This window comes from Saimiri boliviensis, chromosome 6, assembly GCF_048565385.1.
Source record: "Saimiri boliviensis isolate mSaiBol1 chromosome 6, mSaiBol1.pri, whole genome shotgun sequence".
Lineage (NCBI taxonomy): Eukaryota > Metazoa > Chordata > Mammalia > Primates > Cebidae > Saimiri > Saimiri boliviensis.
The window spans coordinates 80,927,793-80,951,235 of NC_133454.1; the positions used below are offsets into that span (position 1 = coordinate 80,927,793).

At 46.5% G+C, this 23,443-nt stretch overlaps 1 protein-coding gene and 1 long non-coding RNA gene across 3 annotated transcripts in view; one reads left to right on the plus strand and one right to left on the minus strand.

The window, feature by feature from the left end:
* The window catches only part of LOC104652192 (uncharacterized), a 389,537-nt gene extending 381,943 nt beyond the window's left edge, over positions 1-7,594 (plus strand). For both annotated transcript variants that reach the window (XR_012518094.1, XR_012518095.1), the window contains one exon: positions 6,902-7,594. This is a non-coding gene — a long non-coding RNA (uncharacterized LOC104652192). The remainder of the gene's footprint in view (positions 1-6,901) is intronic.
* Positions 7,595-7,625: 31 nt separating this feature from the next.
* GALNT18 (polypeptide N-acetylgalactosaminyltransferase 18) overlaps positions 7,626-23,443 on the minus strand; it is a 367,520-nt gene continuing 351,702 nt past the window's right edge. Inside the window, exon 11 of the mRNA XM_039471355.2 lies at positions 7,626-8,045. Coding sequence (XP_039327289.1) covers positions 7,899-8,045 — 147 coding nt within the window. The 3' untranslated portion in view covers positions 7,626-7,898. The remainder of the gene's footprint in view (positions 8,046-23,443) is intronic.

A 23,443-nucleotide genomic window follows, 5' to 3' on the forward strand; every position in this document is an offset into this window, starting at 1 on the left:
GTGGGCTGCATCAGTGGCTCCCTTGCCCTCCGCCTCCAGCTGGGTTTCACCAGCCGGAGGCTTTGGTAGAATCTCTGACAGCAGATGAAGGCAGGGGTTTTTCCCTCTTCGTTCGGCTGTGGTTTCTACAGTGGGGGTTCTTCCACCTTTGGCTGTGGGTCCTGCTGGCTACAGCCTCCAGTGAGCCTAGTGGCGTGCCTCCCTCTCCTGTCCCTCTAGCTCTACGGATAGGAAGGGCTCCACTCTTGCTGCTCGGGGTGCATCACCCTACCCCAGCCATGCTTTCGAAGAACTTCAGTTGTTAAACTCTCTTCAGCTCATCTCCCCGCCTCCAGATCTGAGGCCCTGACTCATACTCTGAGTAGAGAGGGGCTTTTTCCCCCCTTGTTGGGGAAAGGGTCAGGTTATACCAGGGGCATTTTCATGGTTAGAAACAGAGACAGACCAGGCCTGTGGAAAGGCATGAGTAGAACAACTTAGGGGAACAGAAAGTATTGGGGAGATATAACTCACGCTGTCTCCTTGGTTTGGGATCATTTCCTTGGAGTCCTCCTTTAGTAGTGCAGTTTCTTTTAGAAATCTTGGTGTGCCTCACCTGGACCATAAAGGAACCCCGTGTGGGAGCTCCAAGGGAGCACAGTGCCCCCTAGAGGCTGTGGTGAGGGTGGCAGTTGCAGGAGGGAGAAGAGGATGGGAGGGGTGCGTGAGGAGGAAGAGATGCCCAGAGGGGCTGATACTGCCGTGACAGCACTTTTGTAGAAAGCGCTCATCGTCCAGCCCACAGCCCAGAACCTTCTCCCAAGAGGAGCTGCTCCTGGTGAGAGAGCCAATTGAGGCAGGTGGTCGAGATTCCTCAAAGCAGGTTGGACATAAGCAGACATCCATGTGCACATGTTTGTGTATATCTGTGAGTATGAGTATGCACATGCACATGTTTGTATATCTGTGAGTGTGAGTATGTACATACACATATTTGTATGTCTATTAGTATGTACATGTACGTTTGAATATCTGTATTAGTATGTACATGTACATGTTTGTATATCTGTATGAGTATGCACATGTACGTTTGTATATCTGTGAGTATGAGTATGTACACGTATGTCTGCATGTGTCTAACCTACTTTGAGGAATCTCGACCATCTGCCTCAGTTGGCTCTCTCACCAGAAGCAGCTCCTCCTGGGAGAAGGTTCTGGGCTGTGGGCTGGACGATGAGCGCTTTCTACAAAAGTGCTGTCACAGGCAGAATCAGACACATAATTTGCTGGGCCCAGTGCAAAAATATATGGGGACCCTTGTTCAGAATTAAGAATTTCATGGTGGTGACAGAGCATTAAACTAAGCTGGGTGGTAGCCTCCAGCCTGGGGTCTCATGCCACAGGCCCATGAAGCCAGCTCCCGCCATATCTCCCCTGCAGAGAACATGGATAAGCCCCCTCCTTCCCTAGATATAGGACAGGGGACTGGACAGAGACAGAGACATTATGTGGTGACAGTCTTTAAAACCTCGTTTCCACTATGTGGCCACACCATATAATTTAAAAAGACATCCACATTAGGGCTAATGTCTCTTCAGGCCCTTTCTGCTCAATCTTGTTTCCAAAACAACAAGGAAGGTTAAAATTCCTGACTGTGGGGAGAGAGAGGCTGGCTGAGGCAGAGGGCAGGGCAGTGGGCCTTCGGGGTCTTGCAGGGTGAGGTGCCAGATGTGGTCTAGGGCACCTACCTCATTCCCCTCCCTCCTGTTTGGAGCTGAAGGCAGGAGATGGAGCATGGCTGAGAGATGACATGTTTTTGGGTGACTGTGTCCTGTGTTTGTTTTCCTGGGGTTGAGACTATTGTGACCACGGTGATGGAATCTGAAGGGCAGAGAGTCAATGTCTCTGTCTTGCCTCAGAACCCCCTTACCTCTCTTGCCTGTAATTAGAAAGAAATGGTGAGGGTAAAAGCGCTCTGATTTGCAACAGCCTTTGCTTCACAAGTGCGGTGTTAAATGACGGCAGCCCCATTTTTATAAAAGCAGATTCTGGGAGGAGCAGAAATCCCTTTTCTCTTTGGGGTCAGTGTGTGTGTTGCATGCATGCACGTTTGTATATTTATGAGCATGTACATGTATGTCTGCATGTGTCCATCCTGCTGCATGTGTGTGCATGTGTGTGTGTGTGGCTATGTAAGCCTGTGTGCGGATGTGTACATAGATGGTGCAAACGTGTACACCTCTATTGCTGGTGTGTACAACCGTTGTAGGGATTGTGTATGCATTCCCCCATGGGCGAGGGGCTGTGGGGGAGTAGGTCCTGGTATCTAAAATCTTTGCATCCTGCTTCTATCAGTCTTATTTGGTATAAAGAGCAGGGAGCTGGTCAACCAGCTGAGGGAAAAGAAAAATCATCAGTGTGTGTATGGGCTGGGGCTGGGAGAAGGAATCCCAGGCACCACAAGGGCCAGCTTGCTGCCTTTTGCTCATTGGCTCCTTTCTTTCCCTGCTCAGTTGTGGTTTTCCCCATGATCCCAGCCTGCACAGGGCTCGGGCTTCTTGGCTCTCCGGGGCTGGCTCTTCCCCTTGGCACGTCCTGTGCATGGCCATGGCTCCTGGCCTTCTTCAAGTGGCTGAGTCTTTATGAGGGTCATGGTGCAAATTCACAGGTAGAATTTGATTGGCCCCTGCTGGTCATTTTGTGCTGAGTCATTACTCGGCAGGCAACACAATACCTGCCCATGGGTCAGGTTTGATCAGGTATGGTCATGGCACAAACAGGGTCACACCTGGGATTGTGGTTGGGATGGTTTTCCTTAAAAGGGTTGTGGACATGGAGGACAATGATGAATGTCTTAGATACTTAGGCAGAAATTCCGTCACCTGTGCAGTGCCCACCCTTATCTCTGTGGAGGTCAGAACCATGGGGCTGCCCCCCAATAAAGAAGGACTTGCCTGAGCAAGGTGGGATGAGCGTCAGCAGCCTCCTGGGGCCTGGCCTGCCCCTCACCACCCCTCCTCTGTATCTCTGTTCCTTGAAGGAGCGAATTTCGGGGCTGAATTGTGTCACTTGACACCAAACTTGTCCTAACCTCCAGTACCGCAGAATGTGATGTTAGTTGGAGAAAAGTCTTTACAGAGGTAATGAAGTTAACATGAGGTCATTCGAGCAGGTCTTGATCCAATATGACTGGCGTCCTTAAGAGATTTGGAAACAGAGACGTGCATAAAAACAAGACGATGTGCAGAGACACAGGGAGAAGAGGCCACCCACAAGCCAAGGAGAAGGCTGGGAGCAGATCCATGGCATCCTCCCCTCACAGCCCTCAGAAGCAGCTACCCCTGCTTACGTCTTGATCTTGGCCTCCCTGCCTCCAGAGCAGTGAGCCAATACCTTTCTGTCGTCGAAGCTCCCCAGTTTGTAACAGCAGCCCTAGCCAACTGACGTACTTCCCCAGGGAAAAGCTTCCTCACAATAGGGGAGAGGATATGGAACACTCATGCCATGTCACCGGGCTTCTGACACTCGGACTCTGGATTCGCCACAGAGGAAGCGTCAAGGCTAATACCTGAGCTAGTCATTTAAAATCTTTGATGAGACCCACTGAAGATTTCAGGCAGGAAGGGATCTGATCCTATTTGTATTTCAGGAAGACCCTTGTAACTGTAACAATGTGAAGGGCAGATGAGTACGGGTGCTGAAGAGGCTTGGGGAAGGTTTGAGAGCTGTTTTGGAGGCATCACTGCCATAATGCACTGAGGGTAAGAAGGGCGGGTGGGTGTGAGGACAGGAAGAGCTTGGTCATGAGGAGTGTCTGGCTTAGGCATCTGGTGGAGGTGGTGCTGGTCCTGGTCCCTGGGCTGGGCCTTATGGGGGCCTTCAGATCAGCATTGTCTGCAGGATGGCCACACACCTGCCCAGGGCCCCTCAGCAGTGGGAGATCACACCTGGAGCTTAGAGGAGACGTCTGGAGTGCACATGCGGCTCTGGGTATCACTGGTGTCCAGGTGCAGGTGGGCCATGGGTGGGGACAATCCAAAGGAGTACTGGGCAGAAGGCAGATTCAGGGACAAGCATTTGGGAGGTGACTGGGGCAAGCGCAGAGGAGTGAGGGATATGCGGCAGGAAAGGAAAGAAAGGCCCAGGGCATTCAGGAGGAACTGGGGTCAGTCCCTCCAGGGCCTGTGAGACACTGTGGGATCAGGCCTCCCATTTGTTCCCCTGAAGGGTGAGGAGGACTATCCCTCATTGGCTGGGGTTGTTCCTATGAATGGAATTCTCTAATACTTCCAGTGTGCCCTGCACAGGCTAAGCTAAGGTGCCTATGGCCAGAGAAAGGCCTCAGGCAGAGAGGCAGGCGCCTGGAGCTATATGGCTGTTGGCAGTGACCTTTGAGTTGGGCCAGCATATAGCAGTGTACTCTGGCTTCTGCCACTGTTGCTGCCAATAGTTGTGTCCATCTACTAGGGGGTGTAAGGAGCCCATTCTCTTCTTTCATTACTCATAAGAGGGGACCATGGGCAGGAACGAGGCGAGGGCTGGGGGCCGAGTTAGGGAACTGGGTGGTGGGCCAGGCAGCAGGGCTGGCTGAATAGGTCTTACAGCACAGGCTAAAAGAGTCCTTTCCAGTATCAGGGAAGGTAGGGGAAGCAGCACACACAGGTGTTTAATGTGCAAATCATTAAGAAAAAAACAGTTTCACTCCAGCATGTTCAGAGAGCCCCTAAACAGCCGCTACTTAGCTTGCAGCACCAACGGGCCAAGGCTGGGGCCTCCTCACTGTCTTTGCTCCTTTATGCTCTGACTTCCTGCCTCTGCCCTGGCCCCACCAGTGTCTCTGCTTTTTACCTTATACCTCTGAGATACGGAGATCCTGGACTGGCCATATGGTTCCCACTCCCAGGAGGTCAGGGCCCTCAGGGGCCATCTTGGGACCTCTTCTCCCTCCAGGGCATCCAGACCCCGGGAGATGGTGAGCGGGTGTCTCAGGAGGGAGTTGCTCTCCTGCCCTGTTTAATTGCCCCCAGGTTGGCTCCTAGGGGAGGCTGCTGCTCTCAGGTTTGCTCCTCAGGGTGTAGATATTGTTGGGAGTGGGCTGATGCTGGGTGCGTTTTATAGGAGGACAGGATGTGTGAAACTTGTCGGTGTGTGGCTGTAGGCAGCAGTGAGAACAGGTGCATCCAGGCAGGTGGTCGAGACAAATGGTGTTAGTACAGGTGCAGTGGGATATGGCTATTGACAGGCATGGCCAAGTGTGGGTGTAGACAGTAGCAAGGTGTGGATCTCAGTGACAGCAACTGGGCGTCAGGATGCCAGCACATGAAGTAGTAATAGCCAAGACTTCATAGCACTTATTACATACCCGTTATTGTTCTGTGTTATACAAATTTATTCATTTAATTTTCACAACTCCATAAAATATGCTGTTAGTGTCCCCACTTTTTGAGGAGAGGGAGGAGAAGCACACAGAGGCCAAACAGCTGCCCAAGATCACCTAGCAAGTGGCCGGGCCGGGACTTGAACCCAGGCTGTCTGGCTTGAGTCCACTCAGTCCTCTGCATCAGGGGCACGGGGTGGGGAGTGAAGGTGTGATGCAGGTGGGTGGAGGCACGAGGAGGTGGAGTAGCATGAATAGATGTTGTTGAAGGCAGAGGCCTTGGCACACACAGGAGTCAGGGCTGTGCGGGGCAGTGGTTCTCAGCCTTCAGCAGGCAATCAGAATCTCCTGGAGGGCTTGTTATAGCACAGGTGGTCTGCTTCTAGAGGTCTGGGATCGGGCCCCAGGCATGCATTTCTAACAAGTTTCCAGGTGATGCTGATGCTGCTAGTTTAAGGACTTCGGGAATACTGGGGCAGGGCATGATGCAAGGGACCTTATGAAGACTGGATAATGGTGGCTTGGAGGTAAAGAAAGCCCGATAGAGTGAGACTGTAACAGAGTGAATGTAGGAGCATGAGAGGCGTACAGCCAGAGGGAGATGGCCCTTGGAATGAGCTTAGGGATGAGTACGGTAGAGTTCTGTGTGGAGGGAAGTAGAGGGAAGAGGATATTGGAGCCCTGGCTTTGAAGGCATAGCAAAGGCATTGCCTGCATCCCCAGAGGAACCTCTTGCCTCATGAGGCTCCTGCTCCTCGTGTAGACCCTGGGTGGGTGGTGGCCATCAGGTGTGGCCAGCCTGGAGAATGTCTGGCTGTCCTCTCACTGGTCCGCAGTGGAGCCCAAGGGGCTGTTTAGGGAGTTAAATGTGAACATGAAGGGGAGTCTATGATATGGCCTGGGGAGCCCTGGGGGCTGAAGGCTAGGTGAGCCCTAGGCTGGATAGATTTCTGAGTGTGCTAGAGTGCTTGAGACAACAGACCTGTTGTACCTTGGGGGTACCATAGGTACAGAAGGTTCCACCATGCTCATCAATTTTCAACTATAAATGATCCAGAGAAGGAGAATGCTTGAGCTGGAGGCCCTGGGGAAAGAGGACCCAGAGAACTTGAGGACTGGGGAGGGCTGAAACCTGTGGAGGAAGGGCTGCCTGTCCTTCCCGGCCCGTCAATAGTCATTGCCCTGCTGTGTGCTAGGGGGCTGGAGGTGGTGCTGGGCAGGGGGATTGGGAGGGGTCCCTCAAACCAGAAAAAGAGGGTTCCCCTAACCATAAGAAGGGCTTCTGGCTGCAGGAGAAGCAGAGAGTTGGGCAGCAGGCTCTGAGAAAGATGATTCCACTCTGGGGACCACTGCTGTCCTGAGGCTTGCCCAGAGGGGCTGACCTGGACCCCTACTTGAGTGAGCCAGATGCTAAGCGCTGAATTGAGCCCCCGCGAAAGGAAATGGTAAGGTCCTCACCCCCTGTATCTCAGAATGTGACCTTATTTGGATGAGATCATTAGGGTTGTCTGTCATTCAACATGACTGGGATTCTCCTAAACACAGGAAATTTGGACCCCAGAGACTGACACATACAGAAGGAAGACAACGCAGAGACACGGGGGAGAAGATGGCCATTGCCCTGCCAGGGAGGCTTGAGACTACCAGGAGGCAAGAGAGAGCCTGGAGCAGATTCCCCGCCCAGCCTGCAGAAGGAGCCAGCCCTGCCAACACCTTGACTTTGGACTCCTAGCCTCCTGAACTGTGAGATTATCATTTTCTGTCATGTGAGCCACCCAGTGTGTGGAGATCTGTTATGGCAGCTAAAGGAGACTGACAGCCTCTGATTCATGGGAGGGCCCTGAGCAGTCTTGGACACAGGCAGTGTCCTGGTGAGGAGCTGGGCCAGGGGCAGCTCTGGGGGGTGAAGGAAGTGACTTGGTGACCTCAGGAGAGGGCAGGGTGGCCTGAAGCCCAGCAGACACTCCAGTGAGCAACTGTGGTTCTTCAGGAATGAAGGGTGGCAGGTATCTTCCAGAGGGGGACCTGCCACAGGAGAGGCAGAGGGTTAGAACCTGAGATCTTAGTGCTCTTCCTGCTGCTTTGGGTCTAATGAAAGGAGCTGGCAGCTTGCACAATAAGCTCCCACTGAGTGCTGGTCATTAACGCCCTCTTTCTAAAGAATGAGAAATCAGAAGGGCACACAGTGACATGGCTTTGGGTACAAAAATTCCAAGTTCAGAGGAGCCAGACATGAATCTCCAGAGAGCACCAAATGACTACAAAACCCTTTTCTTAATCAATCATATTTTATTGTCAGTTATAAATATTTTCCACTTGTCCCCTATTTACAACTGCAAAATAGTTTATGATATTATACCCTTACCCACCAATCAGCATCTTTCTATAAACTCCATGAAAATTGAATAGGAAATAAAAAGCTCTTCTTGGGGGCCCACTAACCTGGTTCCCCAGACTCCAAACAACCCTAAGTGGACAGCAGGCAACATTGCAGCAGGTGCTACACGGTAGCAAAGAGGCAGCCAGACGGGGCACCGGCAGGTCAGGACGCCAGGCTCCTCAGGACGTTGGTGATGCTCCAATGCTGGCCCGAGCACTTCTGCAGCACCAGCTGGAAGCCGAACTCCAGGTCGCTATTCTCCTGCAGCTCTAGACAGCGCTTGGACTTGCGGTTCTGGATGGGTCCTCCCTAGGGGCCAGGGTAGAGTGGGTTCAGAGGGCATAGAGGCAACACAGGGAGACTTGGGAGCCTCAGGCTGAGCAGTTGGTGAGGGCTGACATTATCTGTGTGGCCAGATTCCCATGAGACTGCAGGCTCCCCTATTGCTGATGTATTGGTGTCCTCCAGAAGACTGAATATGCACCGTTGTTCTCTTCACAGAGCCCTAGTTCTCTGCTAGGACAGAGACTTCCCTCCCCCCCCCCCCATTCTCTCTACGTAGCTGGACTGTGGCACACCTGTTTGCACCTACAGCTCCTACCCCAGGGGTGGGGCCTTGTTCCCCACACACACAGAGAAGGGTCCCTTCTCTGAGAAGGGGGACAACCTTCTAGTTTCTTGGGACAACCCATGATTGGCCAGCATTTGAACATCACCAGAGGCCCGGGGCTTCCTGTACTTAGGGTCCATGCCCCCAGCTGGACCTCTGGAGTCATCAGTACCGGTCTCAACCAGTCAGCCTCCTGGATATTGTCTATTACGCCACTGAGCTCCATGAGTCCTGGACATGCACAGGTTTCCCCTATGCTACTGATGTTCCAGAATGTTCTGTAGCCATTCATACTCAGTTGATAACACAAGCCCCTTGTTCTGCTCCTCATATCAGCCCCATAGCAGCAAAGAGGAAACCCCCAATTTTTGTTTGTAGTGAAATCATTTCAGGGCTTGGACCCTTTGGGTTGCTGGCTGTGAGCCTGAGGCATCACCCTAGACCAGGCGTCCCCAAACTACGGCCCTCTGAGGCCATTTATCCAGCCCCCCGCCGCACTTCAGGAAGGGGCACCTCTTTCATTGGTGGTCAGTGAGAGGAGCACAGTATGTGGCGGCCCTACAGCGGTCTGAGGGACAGTGAACTGGCCCCCTGTGTAAAAAGTTTGGGGATGCCTGGCCTAGACTGTCTAAGCATCTCTGAGTTACCACCAAACTTGTGCTCAACTAGATGCTGGCCTCCCAAGCAGGCAGAATTGCTTGGGAGGTTGGAGGTCCTTACACTTGGACCCCTTGTAGCTTGATGGCAGTTGAGTCTATGGTCAAACTCACCTTTTCCCTAGAACCTACTCCTGTGTTTCCGTGTTAGGTATTTGGTGATAAACATGGACATTTTCATTTGTTTATCCTTTCACCATCCAATTAGGCCCCAAATCCTGGCAATTCTACCTCCCTTGTGTCTTATGACTGTCCCCTTATCCCTTTCCCATCACTTGCTCTGATTCAGATCACCAACTTCTCTCACTGGGACAACTGTGTCAGCCTGCTAATGGGTCTCCCTTCCAAGCTCCAGAGGCAGGAGTGGTGATCTTTCTCAAATGCGTTTTTTGCCTAAAGGACAAGGTCCAAGCTCCTTAGTGCGGCACTGAAGGCCTCCATGGCTCAGTGCTGCCTTTCTCTCTAACCTCATCTCTGATCCCTCCCCCAGAGCCATGACTTTTGCTGCAGCCATACCAAATCCCTTATAGTTTTCTGAACCCATTCACATTAATTCAGGGTTCCTGGAATTTGAACAAGCTGTGCTCTCTGCCTGGGATTCTTCTCCATGCTTCCCTGGCAGGCTACGCCATGACCATGTATCAAAGCTCAATTCCTGCTCCATTTCCTCCAGGAAGTCGTCTCCACTGCCCACCTATGCCCCACCTCTACTACCGCTCCTTCATCTACAAGCTGGGCTAGTACTCTTTATTTTGTGCCTTTTCCAGCTCACAGTGGGAAGTGCATTGTGAAAGGGACAGGTGGCAAACTACTTCTCCAAGGTCATCATCCGAGTCTGCCATGACCATTCCCATAGCAACCACTGACATCTCAAGAGAGTGTTAAGACCTTGCTCTCTATGCAATGGGGAAAGGACAGTCATTTTAATAAATTGGGAAAATGCAAAAGAAAACTAGATATCCATCTCTTGATATATCTGAAAATCAAATCAAAATAGATTAAACACTTAAATCTAACATCTGAGACTATGAAACTCCTAGAAGAAAACATTGGGGAAACACTCCAGGACATTGATATGGGCAACAATTTCTTGAGTAAGACCTGAAAAGCACAGGCAACCAAAGCAAAAATGGACAAATAGGATTACATCAAGTTAAAAAGCTGCACAGCAAAGGAAACAACCAACAAGGACAATCCACAGAATGGGAGAAAATATTTGCAAACTACCCATCTGACAAGGGATTAATAACCAGGATACAGAAGTAGTTTAACTCAATAGCAAGAAAACAAATAATCCAATAATCCAATTAAAAGTGGACAAAAGATGTAAATAGACATTCCACAAAAGACGACTTACAAATGGCAAACAAGTCTATGGAAAAATGCTCAACATCACTAATTACCAGAGAAATGTAAGCAAAAACTGCAATAAATCATCTCACCCCAGTTAAAATTGCTTTTAACTGAAATATAGGTAATAATAAATTCTGATGAGGATGTGGAAAAAAGGAAACCATTGTACACTATTGGTGGGAATGAAAATTAGTACAGCCACTATGGAGAACAGTATGGAGGTTCCTCAAAAAACTGAAAATAAAACTACTGTATGATCCAGTAATCCAGATCACTGCTGGGCATCTACCCAAAGGAAAGGAAACCAGTATATTGAAGAGATATCTGCACCCCCATGTTTATTGAAGCACTATTCACAATAGACAGAACATGGAATCAGCCTAAGCATCCATCAATGCATTAATGAATAAGGAATATGTGGAATATAGACAAAATAGAATATTATTTCAAAGAGTAAGATTCTGCAATATTGTGAAAATGGCCATACTGTCCAAAGTAATTTATAGATTCCATGCTATCCCCATTAAGCTACCACTGACTTTCTTCAAATAATTGGAAAAAAACCACCTTAAATTTCATATGAAACCAATAAAGAACCCTCATAGCCAAGACAATCCATAGCCAAGCCAAAAATAAAAAGCCAGAGGCATCATACTACCTGACTTGAAACTATACTACAAGGCTATAGTAACCGAAACAGCATGGTACTGGTACAAAAACAGAGATATAGACCAATGGAACAGAACAGAGGCCTCAGAAATAATTCCACACATCTACAGCCATCTGAATTTGACAAACCTGACAAAGACAAGCAATGGGGAAAAGATTCCCTATTTAATAAATGGTGTTGGGAAAACTGGCTAGCCACATGCAGAAGGTTGAAACTGGATTCCTTCTTTATACCTTATAAAAAATTTTTACTCCAGATGGATTAAAGTTTTAAACATAAGACCTAAAACCATGAAAAACCTAGAAGGAAACCTAGGCAATACCATTCAGGACATAGGCATGGGCAAGGACTTCATGTAAAACACCAAAGGTAATGGCAACAAAAGCCAAAATAGAGAAATGGGATCTAGTTAAACTAAAGAGCTTCTGGACAATAAAAGAAACTATCATCAGAGTGAACAGGCAACCTACAGAATGGGAGAAAAATTTTGCAATCTACCCATCTGACACAGGGCTAAAGTACAGAATCTACAAAGAACTTAAATTTATAAGGAAAAAACCCCATTGAAAAGTGGGTAAAGGATAGGAACAGACACTTCTCAAAAGACGACATCCATGTGGCCAACAAACATTAAAAAAAAAAAGCTGTTCATACTGGTCATTAGGGAAATGCAAACCAAAAACACAATGAGATACCATCTCATGCTAGTTAGAATGGTGATGGTTAAAAAATCAGGAGACAACAGATGCTGGAGTGGATGTGGAATACAGTGTGGCAATTCCTCAAGGATCTAGAACTAGAAATACCATTTGACCCAGCAATCCCATTACCCAAAGGATATATTGGTTTCAATGAAAGTATATATCCAAAGGATCATAAATCATTTTATTATAAAGACATGCACACCTATGTTTATTGCAGCACTGTTCACAATAGCAAAGACCTAGAACCAACAAAAATGCCCATCAATGACAGACTGGATAAAGAAAATGTGGCACATACACACCATGGAATAATGAGTTCATGTCTTTTGCAGGGACATGGATGAAGCTGGAAACTATCATTCTCAGCAAAATGATACAAGAACAGAAAACCAAACATTTGCATGTTCTCACTCATAAGTTGGTATTGAACAATAAGAACACATGGACACAGAGAGGGGAATATCACACACTGGGGCCTGGCAGGGAGCTACAGGAGGGATAACATTAGGAGAAATACCCAATTTAGATGATGGGCTGATGGATGCAGCCAACCACCATGGCACGTGTATACCTATGTTACAAACCTGCACATTCTGCACATGTATTCCAGAACTTAAAGTATAATAAAAATAAAAAGACTCTGGGCCCTGGGCAAGATGGCTGAATAGGAACAGCTCCAGTGCACAGCTCCCAGCGAGACTGACACAGAAGGCAGGTGATTTCCACATTTCCAATTGAGATACCTGGTTCATCTCATTGGGACTGGTTGGACAGAGGGTGCAGCCCAAGGAGGGCAAGCCAAAACAGGGTGGGGCATCACCTCACCTGGGAAGTGCAAGGGGCCAAGGAACTCCCTCTCCTAGTCAAGATAAGCCATTAGGGACTGTTTCCTGTACTCCAGCCCAGGTATTCTTTTCCCACAGTCTTCACAACCCACAGACCAGAAGATTCCCTCTGGAACCTACACAAACCACCGGGGCCCTGGGTTTCTAGCACAAAACTGGGTGGCCATTTGAGCAGAAACCAAGCTAGCTGCAACAGTTGTTTTTTCATACCCCAGTGGTGCCTGGAGCACCAGTGAGACAGAACCATTCACTCCTCTGGAAAGGGGGCTGAAGCCAGGGAGCCAAATGGTCTGGGTCAGTGGGTCCCACCCCACTGAGACTATAAAGCTAAGATCCACTGGCTTGAAATTCTCCCAGCCAGTACAGCAGTCTGAGCTTGACCTGGGGCATTCAACTTTGGTGGGGGGAGGGGCATCCGCCATTGCTGATGCTCGAATAGGCAGTTTCAACTCTACAGTGTAAACAAAGCTGCCAGGAAATTAGAGCTGGCTGGAGCCCAACATAGCTTAGCAGCTGCAGGCATGGTCTCACCAGATGTCCTCATTGGGCAGGGCATCTCCAAAAAAAGGCAGCAGCTCATCAGGGACTTATAAATAAAGCCCCTACCAAACAGTAACCTGGGACGGTAACCTGGGAAAAGGGGTGGTAGCACAGCTTCAGCAGACCTAAACATCCCAGCCTTGCAGCTCTGAAGAGAGCAGTGGATTTCCCAACACAGTGTTTGAGCTCTGATAAGACAGACTGCCTCTTTAAGTGGCTCCCTGACCCCCATGTATCCTAACTGGGAGACACCTCCCAGCAGGGACCTACAGATACCTCATACAGGAGAGCACTGGATGGCATCTGGCAGGTACCCCTCTGGGACAGAGCTACCAGAGGTAGGAACAGGCAGCAATCTTTGGTGGTGTGCAACCTCTGCTGGTAATTTCTAGGCAAGCAGGGTCTGGAGTGGACCTCCAGCCAACTCCAGCAGAGCTGCAACAGAGGGTCCTGACTGTTAGAAGGAAAACTAACAAAGAAATCATTTCAACATCAACAAAAAGGATGTCTACTCAGAGACTGCATCCAAAGGTCACTGACCTCAAAGACCAAAGGAAAATAAATCCACAAAGATGGTAAGAAACCAGTGCAATAAGGCTGAAAACTCCAAAAAACAGAATGCCTCTTCTCCATTAAGGAATCACAGCTCCTCACCAGCAAGGGAATGAAATTGGATGGAGAATGAGTTTCACAAATTGACAGAAGCAGACTTCAGAAGGTGGGTAATAACAAACTTCTCTGAGCTAAAGAACATGTTTTAACTCAGTGCAAGGAAGCTACGAACCTTGAGAAAAGGTTAGACGAAATGCTAATGAGAATAACCAGCTTAGGGAAGAACATAAATGTCCTCATGAGCTGCAAAACACAGCATGAGAACTTTGTAAAGCATACACAAGTTTCAATAGCCAAATTGATCAAGTGGAAGAAAGGATATCAGAGATTCAAGATCTACTCAGTGAAATAAAGCAAGAAAAGATTAGAGACAGAAGAGTGAAAAGAAACAAAGCCTCCAAGAAATATGGGATTATGTGAAAAGACCAAATCTATGTTTGATCAGTGTACCTGTAAGTGAAGGGGAGAATGAAACCAAGTTGGAAAACACTCTTCAGAGTATTATCCAAGAGAACTTCCCCAACCTAGCAAGGCAGGAAAACATTCAAATTCAGGAAATATAGAGAGTAGCACAAAGATACTCCTCAAGAAGAGCAACCCCAAGACACATAATCATCAGATTCACCAAGGTTTAAATGAAGGAAAAAATGCTAATGGCAGCCAGAGAGAAAGGTTAGATTACCCACAGAGGGAAGCCCATCAGACTCACACCAGATCCCTCTGCAGAAACCCTATAAGCCAGAAGAGATTGGGGCCAACATTCAACATTCTTAAAGAATTTTCAGCACAGAATTTCATATCCAGCCAAACTAAGCCTCACAAGTGAGGGAGAAATAAAATACTTTAAGGACAAGCAAATGCTGAGAGGTTTTGTCACCACCAGGCCTACCAGAGCTCCTGAAGGAAGCACTAAACAATGAAAGGAACAACCGGTACCAGTCACTGCAAAAACACAGGAAATGGTAAAGACCATCGATGCTAGGAAGAAACTGCATCAGCTAATGGACAAAATAACAAGCTAGCATCATAATGGCAGGATCAAATTCACACATAATAATATTAACCTTAAATGTAAATGGGCTACATGCCCCAATCAAAAGACACAGACTGGCAAATTAGATAAAGAGTCAAGACCCACCAGTGTACTGTATTTAGGAGACCCATCTCACATGCAAAGACACATATAGGCTCAAAATAAAGGAATGAAGGAAGATTTACCAAGCACATGGAAAGCAAAAACAGGGATTGTAAGTCTCAGATAAAACAGACTTTACACCATCAAAGGTCAAAAGAGACAAAGAAGGGCATTACAAAATGGAAAAGGAATCAATGCAACAGGAAGAGCTAACTATACTAAGGAGGGTGAGCCAAAGCAGGATGGGGCCTTACTTCACCAGGGAACTGCAAGAGGCTGGGAACTCCCTCTCCTAGGCAAGGGGAGCCATTAAGGACTGTTTCCTGCACTCCAGCCCAGATACTCTTTACCCACAGTCTTCACAACCCACAGACCAGGAGATTCCCAATGTAGGAGCACCCAGATTCATAAAGCAAGTTCTTAGGGACCTACAAAGAGACTTAGACTCCCACACAATAAGTGTGGGAGACTTTAACACCCCACTGTCAGTGGGAGAGAGCTCAACAAAACAGAAAATTAACAAGGATATACAGTACTTGAACTCAGCTCTGGACCAAAAGTAGACCTAATAGACATTTACAGAACCTTCCACCACAAATCAACAGAATATACATTATTCTCAGCACCACATTGCACCTATTCTAAAACTGACCACATAATGGGCAGTAAATCACTCCTCAGCAAATGCGAAAGAACAGAAATCATAACAAATAGTCTCTCAGACCACAGTGCAATCAAATTAAAACTCAGGATTAAGAAACTCACTCAAAACTGCACAACTACATGGAAACCTAACAACCTGTTCCTGAATGACTACTGGATAAACAACGAAATGAAGGCAGAAATAAAGATGTTCTTGGAAACCAATGAGAACAAAGACACAATGTACCAGAACCTCTGGGACACATTTAAAGCAGTATCTAGAGGGAAATTTACAGAACTAAATACCCAAAAGAGAAAGCAGGAAACATCTAAAATTGACACCCAAACATCATGATTAAAAGAACTAGAGAAGAAAGAACAAACAAATTCAAAAGCCAGTAGAAGAAAAGAAATAACTAAGATCAGAGCAGAACTGAAGGAGATAGAGACATGAAAAACCCTTCCAAAAAATCAGTGAATCCAGGAGCTGATTTTTTGAAAAGAAAGAAATAGCTAAGATCAGAGCAGAACTGAAGGAGATAGAGACATGAAAAACCCTTCCAAAAAATCAGTGAATCCAGGAGCTGATTTTTTGAAAAGATCAACAAAATAGACCATTAGCTAGACTAATAAGAAAAGAGAGAAGAATCAAATAGATGCAATAAAAAATGAGAAAGGTGATATGACCACTGATCCCACAGAAGTACAAACTACCATCAGAATACTATAAACACCTCTACATAAATAAAATAGAAAATCTAGAAAAAATGGATAAATTTCTGGACACTACACCCTCCCAAGACTAAACCAGGAAGAAGTCAAATCCCTGAGTAGACAAGGTCTGAAATTGAGTTAACAATTAATAGCTTACCAACCAAAAAAGTCCAGGACCAGATGGTTTCACAGCTGAATTCTACCAGAGGTACAAAGAGGAGCTGGTACCATGCTTTCTGAAACTATTCCAAACAACAGAAAAAGAGAGAATCCTCCCTAACTCATTTTATGATGCCAACATTATCCTGATACCAAAACCTGGCAGAGACACAACTGAAAAAAAATTCAGGCCAATATCCCTGATGAACATCGATGCAAAAATTGTCAATAAAATACTGGCAAACTGAATCCCAGAGAACATTGAAAAGCTTATCCACCAAGAGCAAGTTGGCTTCTTCCCTGGGATGCAAGCCTGGTTCAACATATGCAAGTCAACAAATGTAATCCATCACATAAACAGAACCAAAGACAAAAACCACGTGATTATCTCAATAGATGCAGAGAAGGCCTTCAGCAAAATTCAACAACACTTCATGGTAAAAACTCTCAAGAAGCTGAGTATTGATGGAACATACTTCAAAATAATAAGAACTACTTATGACAAACTCACAGCCAATATCATACTGAATGAACAAAATCTGGAAGCATTCCCTTTGAAAACTGACCCAAGACAAGGATGCCCTCTCTCACCACTCCTATTCAACATAGTATTGGAAGTTCTGGCTGGGACAATCTGGCAAGAGAAAGAAATAAAGCGTATTTAAATAGGTAAAGAGATGTCAAATTGTCTTATTTACAGACCACATGATTGTATATTTAGAAGACCCCATTTTCTCATCCCAAAATCTCCTTAAGCTGATAAACAACTTCAGCCAAATCTGAGGATACAAAATCAATGCAAAAATAACAAGCATTTTTATACACCAATAACAGACAAAAAGCCAGATCATGAGTAAACTCCCATTCATAATTGCTACAAAGAGAATTAAATACCTAGGAATACAACTTCAAGGGATATGAAGGACCTCTTAAAGGAGAATTACAAACCACTGCTCAAGGAAATAAGAGAGGACACAAACAATGGAAAATCATTCCATGCTCATGGTTAGAGTCAATATCGTTAAAATGGCCATACTGCCCAAAGTAATCTATAGATTCAGTACTATCCCTAACAAACTACCAATGACTTTCTTCACAGAATTGGAAAAAAATCACCTTAAATTTCATATGGAACCTAAAAGTAGCCCATATAACCAAGACAATTCTAAGAAAAGAAACTAAAGGCATCACACTACCTGACTTCAAACTATACTACAAGGCTACAGTAACCAAAACAGCATGGTACTGGTACCAAAATGGAGACATAGACCAATGGAACAGAACAGAGGCCTCAGAAATAAAAAATATCTATTGCCATTGGACTTTGACAAACCTGACAAAGACAAGCAATGGGGAAAGGATTCCCTATTTAATAAATGGTGTTGGGAAGACTGGCTAGCCATATGCAGAAAATTGAAACTGGATCCCTTCCTTACACCTTATACAAAAATTTTATGCCAGATGGATTAAAGTTTTAAACATAAGACCTAACACCATAAAATCCCTAAAAGAAAACCTAGGCAATACCATTCAGCACATAGGTATGGGCAAGGACTTCATGACTAAAACACCAAAAGCAAGGGCAACAAAACCCAAAATAGACAAATGGGATCTAATTAAATGAAAGAGCTGCACAGCAAAATAAACAATCATCAGAGTGAACAGGCAACCTATGGAATGGGAGAAAATTTTTGCAATCTACCCATCTGACAAAGGGCTAATATCCAGAATCTACAAAGAACTTAAACAAATTTATGGGGAAAAAAACCCAACCCCATTGAAAAGTGAGTGATGAATATAACCAGACACTTCTCAAAAGGAGACATTTATGCAGCCAACAAACATGAAATAAAGTTCATCATCACTGGTCATTAGAGAAATGCAAATTAAAACTACATTGAGATTGCCAGTTAGAATGGTGAGCATTAAAAAGTCAGGAGACAACAGATGCTGGAGAGGATGTGGAGAAATAGGAACACTTTTACGCTGTTGGTGGGAGTGTAAATTAGTTCAACCATTGTGGAAGACAGTGTGGCGATTCCTCAAGGACCTAGAACCAGAAATATCATTTGACCCAGTAATCCCATTACTCGGTATATACCCAAAGAATTATAAATCATTCCTGTTATAAGGACACATGCACACATATGTTTATTGCAGTACTGTTCACAATAGCAAAGACTGGGAGCCAACCCAAATGCCCATCAATGATAGACTGGATAAAGAAAATGTGGCACATATACACCATGGAATATTTTACAGCCATAAGAAAGGATGAGTTGATGTCCTTTGTAGGGACATGGATGGAGCTAGAAATGATCATTCTCAGCAAACAAACACAAGAACAGATAACCAAACACCACATGTTCTCGCTCAGAAGTGGGAGTTGAACAATGTGAACACATGGACACAGAGAAGGAAACATGACACACTGGGGCCTGTCGAGGGGTGGGGGGCTAGGGGAGGGACAGCATTAGGAGGAATACCTAATGTAGATGATGGGGTGATGGATGCAGCAAACCACCATGGCACGTGTGTACCTATGTAAGAAATCTGTATGTTCTGCACATGTACTTCAGAACTTAAAGTACAGTAATAAAGGAATATGAATTGGAAAGAAAGAGAACTTTCATTATTTGCAGAAGATATGATTTTATACCTAGAATATTCAGAAGAATCTACACGCAAACTATTAGATGAGCAATGGATTATTACAAGGTCAGTGAACATAAAAATCATTACAACCTATATATATATAATTTATATATATGTATTCATTATGTATATTCTATATATACATCTATCTTCTTACATATATATATATAGAGAGAGAATAAGATTCTGTCATTTGCAACAACATGGATGAAACTGGAGGTCACTATGTTAAATGAAATAAACCTGGCACAGAAAGACAAATTTTGCATATTCTTACTCATATGTGGGAGCTAAACATTTTTTTAAAAATCGCACTCATGGAGATAGAATGATGGTTATCAGAGGCTAAGAAAGGTAGTAGGGAGGAGAGAAAAAAATGGGGATGGTTAATAGGTACAAAAATACAGTTAGAAGGAATAAGATCTAATAGTAATGTAACAGGGTAACTATAGTTAATAATTTATTGTATATTTTAAAATAACTAAGAGAGTGGAATTGAAATGTTTCTAACACAAAGAAATAAGTGCTTGAAGTAAAAGATAAGCCAATTATCCTGATTTGATCGTTAAACATTACATGCTTGTATGACACGTACCCCATAAATATATTCAACTATTATGTACCCACTGATGTAGTTTAGATATTTGTTGAATGTAATCCCCAGTGCTGCAGGTGGGGCCTGGTGGGAGGTGTTCAGATCATGGGGCTGGATCACTCATGTAGGGGTTGGGCCATTCTTTGGTGAGAAGTGAGCTCTCGCTCTGAGTCTACACAAGATCTGGTCGTTTAGAAGTGTGTGGCACCTCCTCTCACCACTCACTCACTCTTGCTTCTGCTTTCTTCATTTGACCTACTTCATTTTCTGCCATGAGCAAAAGCTCCCTGAGGCCCTACCAGAAGCCATACTTCCTGTACAGCCTGCAGAGCAATGAGCCAATTACACCTCTTTTCTTTATAAAGTACCCAGTCTCAGGTATTTCTTTATAGCAATACAAGAATGGCCTAACACATCCATAATAATTAGAAACTTTTTAAAAATTAAAGACTAAAAAAAAAAACCACTCAGTTCTTAACAACCACTGAAATGGGCAATACCTACTGTACAACATACACAACCCTGTGACCCAATACTTCTATCGGTAACGTATACTCCGAAGACATGCCCATGAATGCTTTCTAGAACATGATTATAAAACTAACTTGGAGACAACTCAAATGTCCATGAATCATAGAGCAGACAAACAACTCATAGTATATTCATATAATGGAATCTTTTATAGCAATAAAAACAAACTACAGCTATACTCAGTAAGGATAAATCTCACCCATACAATGATGAGCAGAAGAAGCAGGCAAAATACAAACATTATTCTATTGATATAAATTTCCCAAACAGGCAAAAGCAAGCCCTAATGTGAAAGTCAGGATGGCGGTCAGCTCTGGGGAAAAGGGAGTGGGAAGATGATTGGCAGGAATCAGAAGGGTGTTGCTGGCAGAGTCCTATTTCCTGAGCTGGGTGACGGTCACCTAGGCATTGGCTTTGGTTTAAACTGTGGATTTTAAAATGTATATTTTACATGTTTCTGTATGTATTCATTTTGTTCTTCAATTAAAACATTAGAAAAAATCCAGCTTCCTGAGAAGGGACTTTGAGTCACAGGTGAAGGAAGCAGGGACTGAGAAGCAGGGGGTGGAGGGGATATGGGATCCCCAATTTCGTGTGTTGGGAAGATGGCCCAGCAGATCACACAAAGCTATTCAGAAGCATTCACATGAATAAAGCAAGGTCTCTGGCTGTGCCCCACATCTCAGGACCTCTCCTGGGGAGAGCAGTGATTCAGTGCACCCAACAGCACAGAGACCCAAGAATAAAGGGCAAAGTGAAACAGCAGCTGCTGGGGACCACCGGGTTGCCAGGGAGAAACTTGCAGGCTCGGCCTCTGAAAGGGACCTTTGGACAAGCCTAGAAAGGACCCTGGAATCCCCATGCTGAAAGAGACCTTGAAGGGCTGCCACTCACTCTCATGTGCTGAATGGCCTCTGTACCTGGGCCAGAGGGCCCTTCAGCTCTGCTTGACACCTCCAGCGAGAAGGATCTCACCCCTCCTGGATATGCATGGTCTTCCCCCAGCTGCCCACCCTTGGGGCATGCTCCTCCCACTGAGCTAAAATCCTTGTCTTGGAGTCCCCTGAGGAGTGGCAGAGCTCCCCTGAGGCTTCCCCAGGGGCATGCTGCTCCTCCACACCTTTCCTTCTAGCTGGTGAGGTGAGGCCTGTGTCTCTCAGTTCTGTGTCTCTCTCCCCAGGTTTAACTTTCCCAGTTCCTGATGGGACAATTTTGTACAATTTTCCAAACTGGCTGGCATCCTTTGAACAAGCTCTGGTTAGTTTCTGTCCCTCGGGACTCACCACAGCCCCCAGAGTCACTGCCCCAATTACACAGGACCAGAGGCCCCTTCAACATAGCCAAGGAATCGACACTTTGGGCCATATGGTGTTCTTGATGGGCATGATGCACAGCCTCAAGCTGTCCTCTCAGAAACTGTGGTCCACCTTGGGTGCCCATCCTGTCCCTTAAAGGCTGGACTTTTAGGCCCAAAGGCACCCCCTATGCTACTTGCTCCAAGCAAGGCCAGACCATTGCTCTATGGCCCACATTTCCTTAGCCTCTGTGTAAAAGCTCCCCACACCCAGGCCAGGCTGTGTCACTGATGCTTCCTGAGCAGATCTGTGGCCAGTTCCCTGGCCCCACCACAGCCCTGCCAGCCCAGTGATCTGTCTTCCCCACCATGCTGAGAACAGCGCTCAGGCAGGGGACCAAAACCAGCCCCACTGTCTAATTTACAAGATCTGTTGTTGGCATTTCTGGCGCCAGGTAGGAAGGGAAGAGTGCTGAGCTAGGATGCTTAGGATACGGCTGCTTTCCTGGCAATCAGCTGTGAGCCTGGGCCAGCCTTTCCACCTTTCTGGTTTGTCTGTAGGGCCAGATGGTCATTTCTGTCCTCGATTCCTGGAAGGAGGAGCAGAGGACTGATAGGAAACCCCTTTATCGGCTATAAAATAACCCATGGATCAGAGGATCAGGGTGGGCACTGTGACCAAAGCCCACAACAAACAGGGGCCTGGACTAAGTACCGCTGCCCACTCTGCTGAAGATTCCGGCTTCTCAGCTCATCCTTGGCACCAGCCCAGGCCTTGCCAACAGTGAGGTGCTGTGCATATCCCAGATCACCAATGCTTGGAGAAACACATCCCACACAGAAGACACCACAGCCCCTTCTTTGCCTGCCTTCCAAGGGGCAGCTTGCCAAGGCCCAGAGAGGGAGGCAGGAGCAGAGGTCTCTAAGACATAAAACATCCTTCAGAGACTCCCATCTGACATTTCCCAGGCCTGGCCCCAGCCCAGCCACGGCCTCAGCACCCTAGAGACTAGAAGTGCAGTGACACTGGGCCAGAGGCAGCCCACGTGGCCGCCTGGAGGGATTGGGGAAGGAGGGATCATGGCCAAGAGTGGGGTTCGGGGAAGCGGGTGGATGGGTCACAACCTAAGAATATCTGAGCCTGTCAGGGAGGGTGGAGTTTGAGGCCAGGAGAGCTCCCTCCCTGGAGGCTGGGAGGGGAGGGTCCTCTAGAACGGGAAGTAAGGCCGCAGTGGGGCATTGCTGAGCAGAACCACCTGCCGGCATGCTCCCTGGAAACATGTCTGGGGTAGGGAGAGAGAAGCCAGGCCACCCTTTGGTGCTGGAAATCGTACTGGCCACCAGCACTGTCTTCCTCCTGCCCCCTTCTCAACCTCAGCCTCTTTCACCGAACAAACCCTTCCTCTCTCTTGGAAGATTTCATTCACAAACATTGCAAAGAAGCCTTCCTTTCCTGCATTCAGTGCCTTCCTGGGAAGTTCAGCACTGTGGGAGCAGCCTCGTGTTTTACTAAGATGAGAGTAACAGCTATCACTTATTTACCATCTGCCTGGCACTATGCCAAATGCTTTACGTCCCCAGTTCCAGGTCTCCCTGATAATAGCCCTGAGAGGTAGAGAGAATAATTATCCCCATTTTACAGACTTGGAGACTGAGGCTCAGAGAGGCTGGGAGACTTGTCTCATGGTCAGTAAATAGGTAGAAGGTAGTGCCAGGCTGGGAACCCAAGGGAGTCTGTGCCATGTTCCTCACTAGGATGGTGGCCAGCTCCAGCCCCTGCCTGTCACAGCAGTGGTGAACTAAGCTGAGGGAGCTGGTGATGCAATACTTAGGGGAGAGAAGGGTCACCTCAGCAAGCTTCAGAATTAGGTCCATTTTTTTTTTTCAGGGCCCTCTGCAGAGACATTATTCATTAATCCTTACATCCATTCAGCAAATATTTAATGAGTGCCTACCATTCTAGGCCACTGAGATCTATCAGTGGCTAAACAA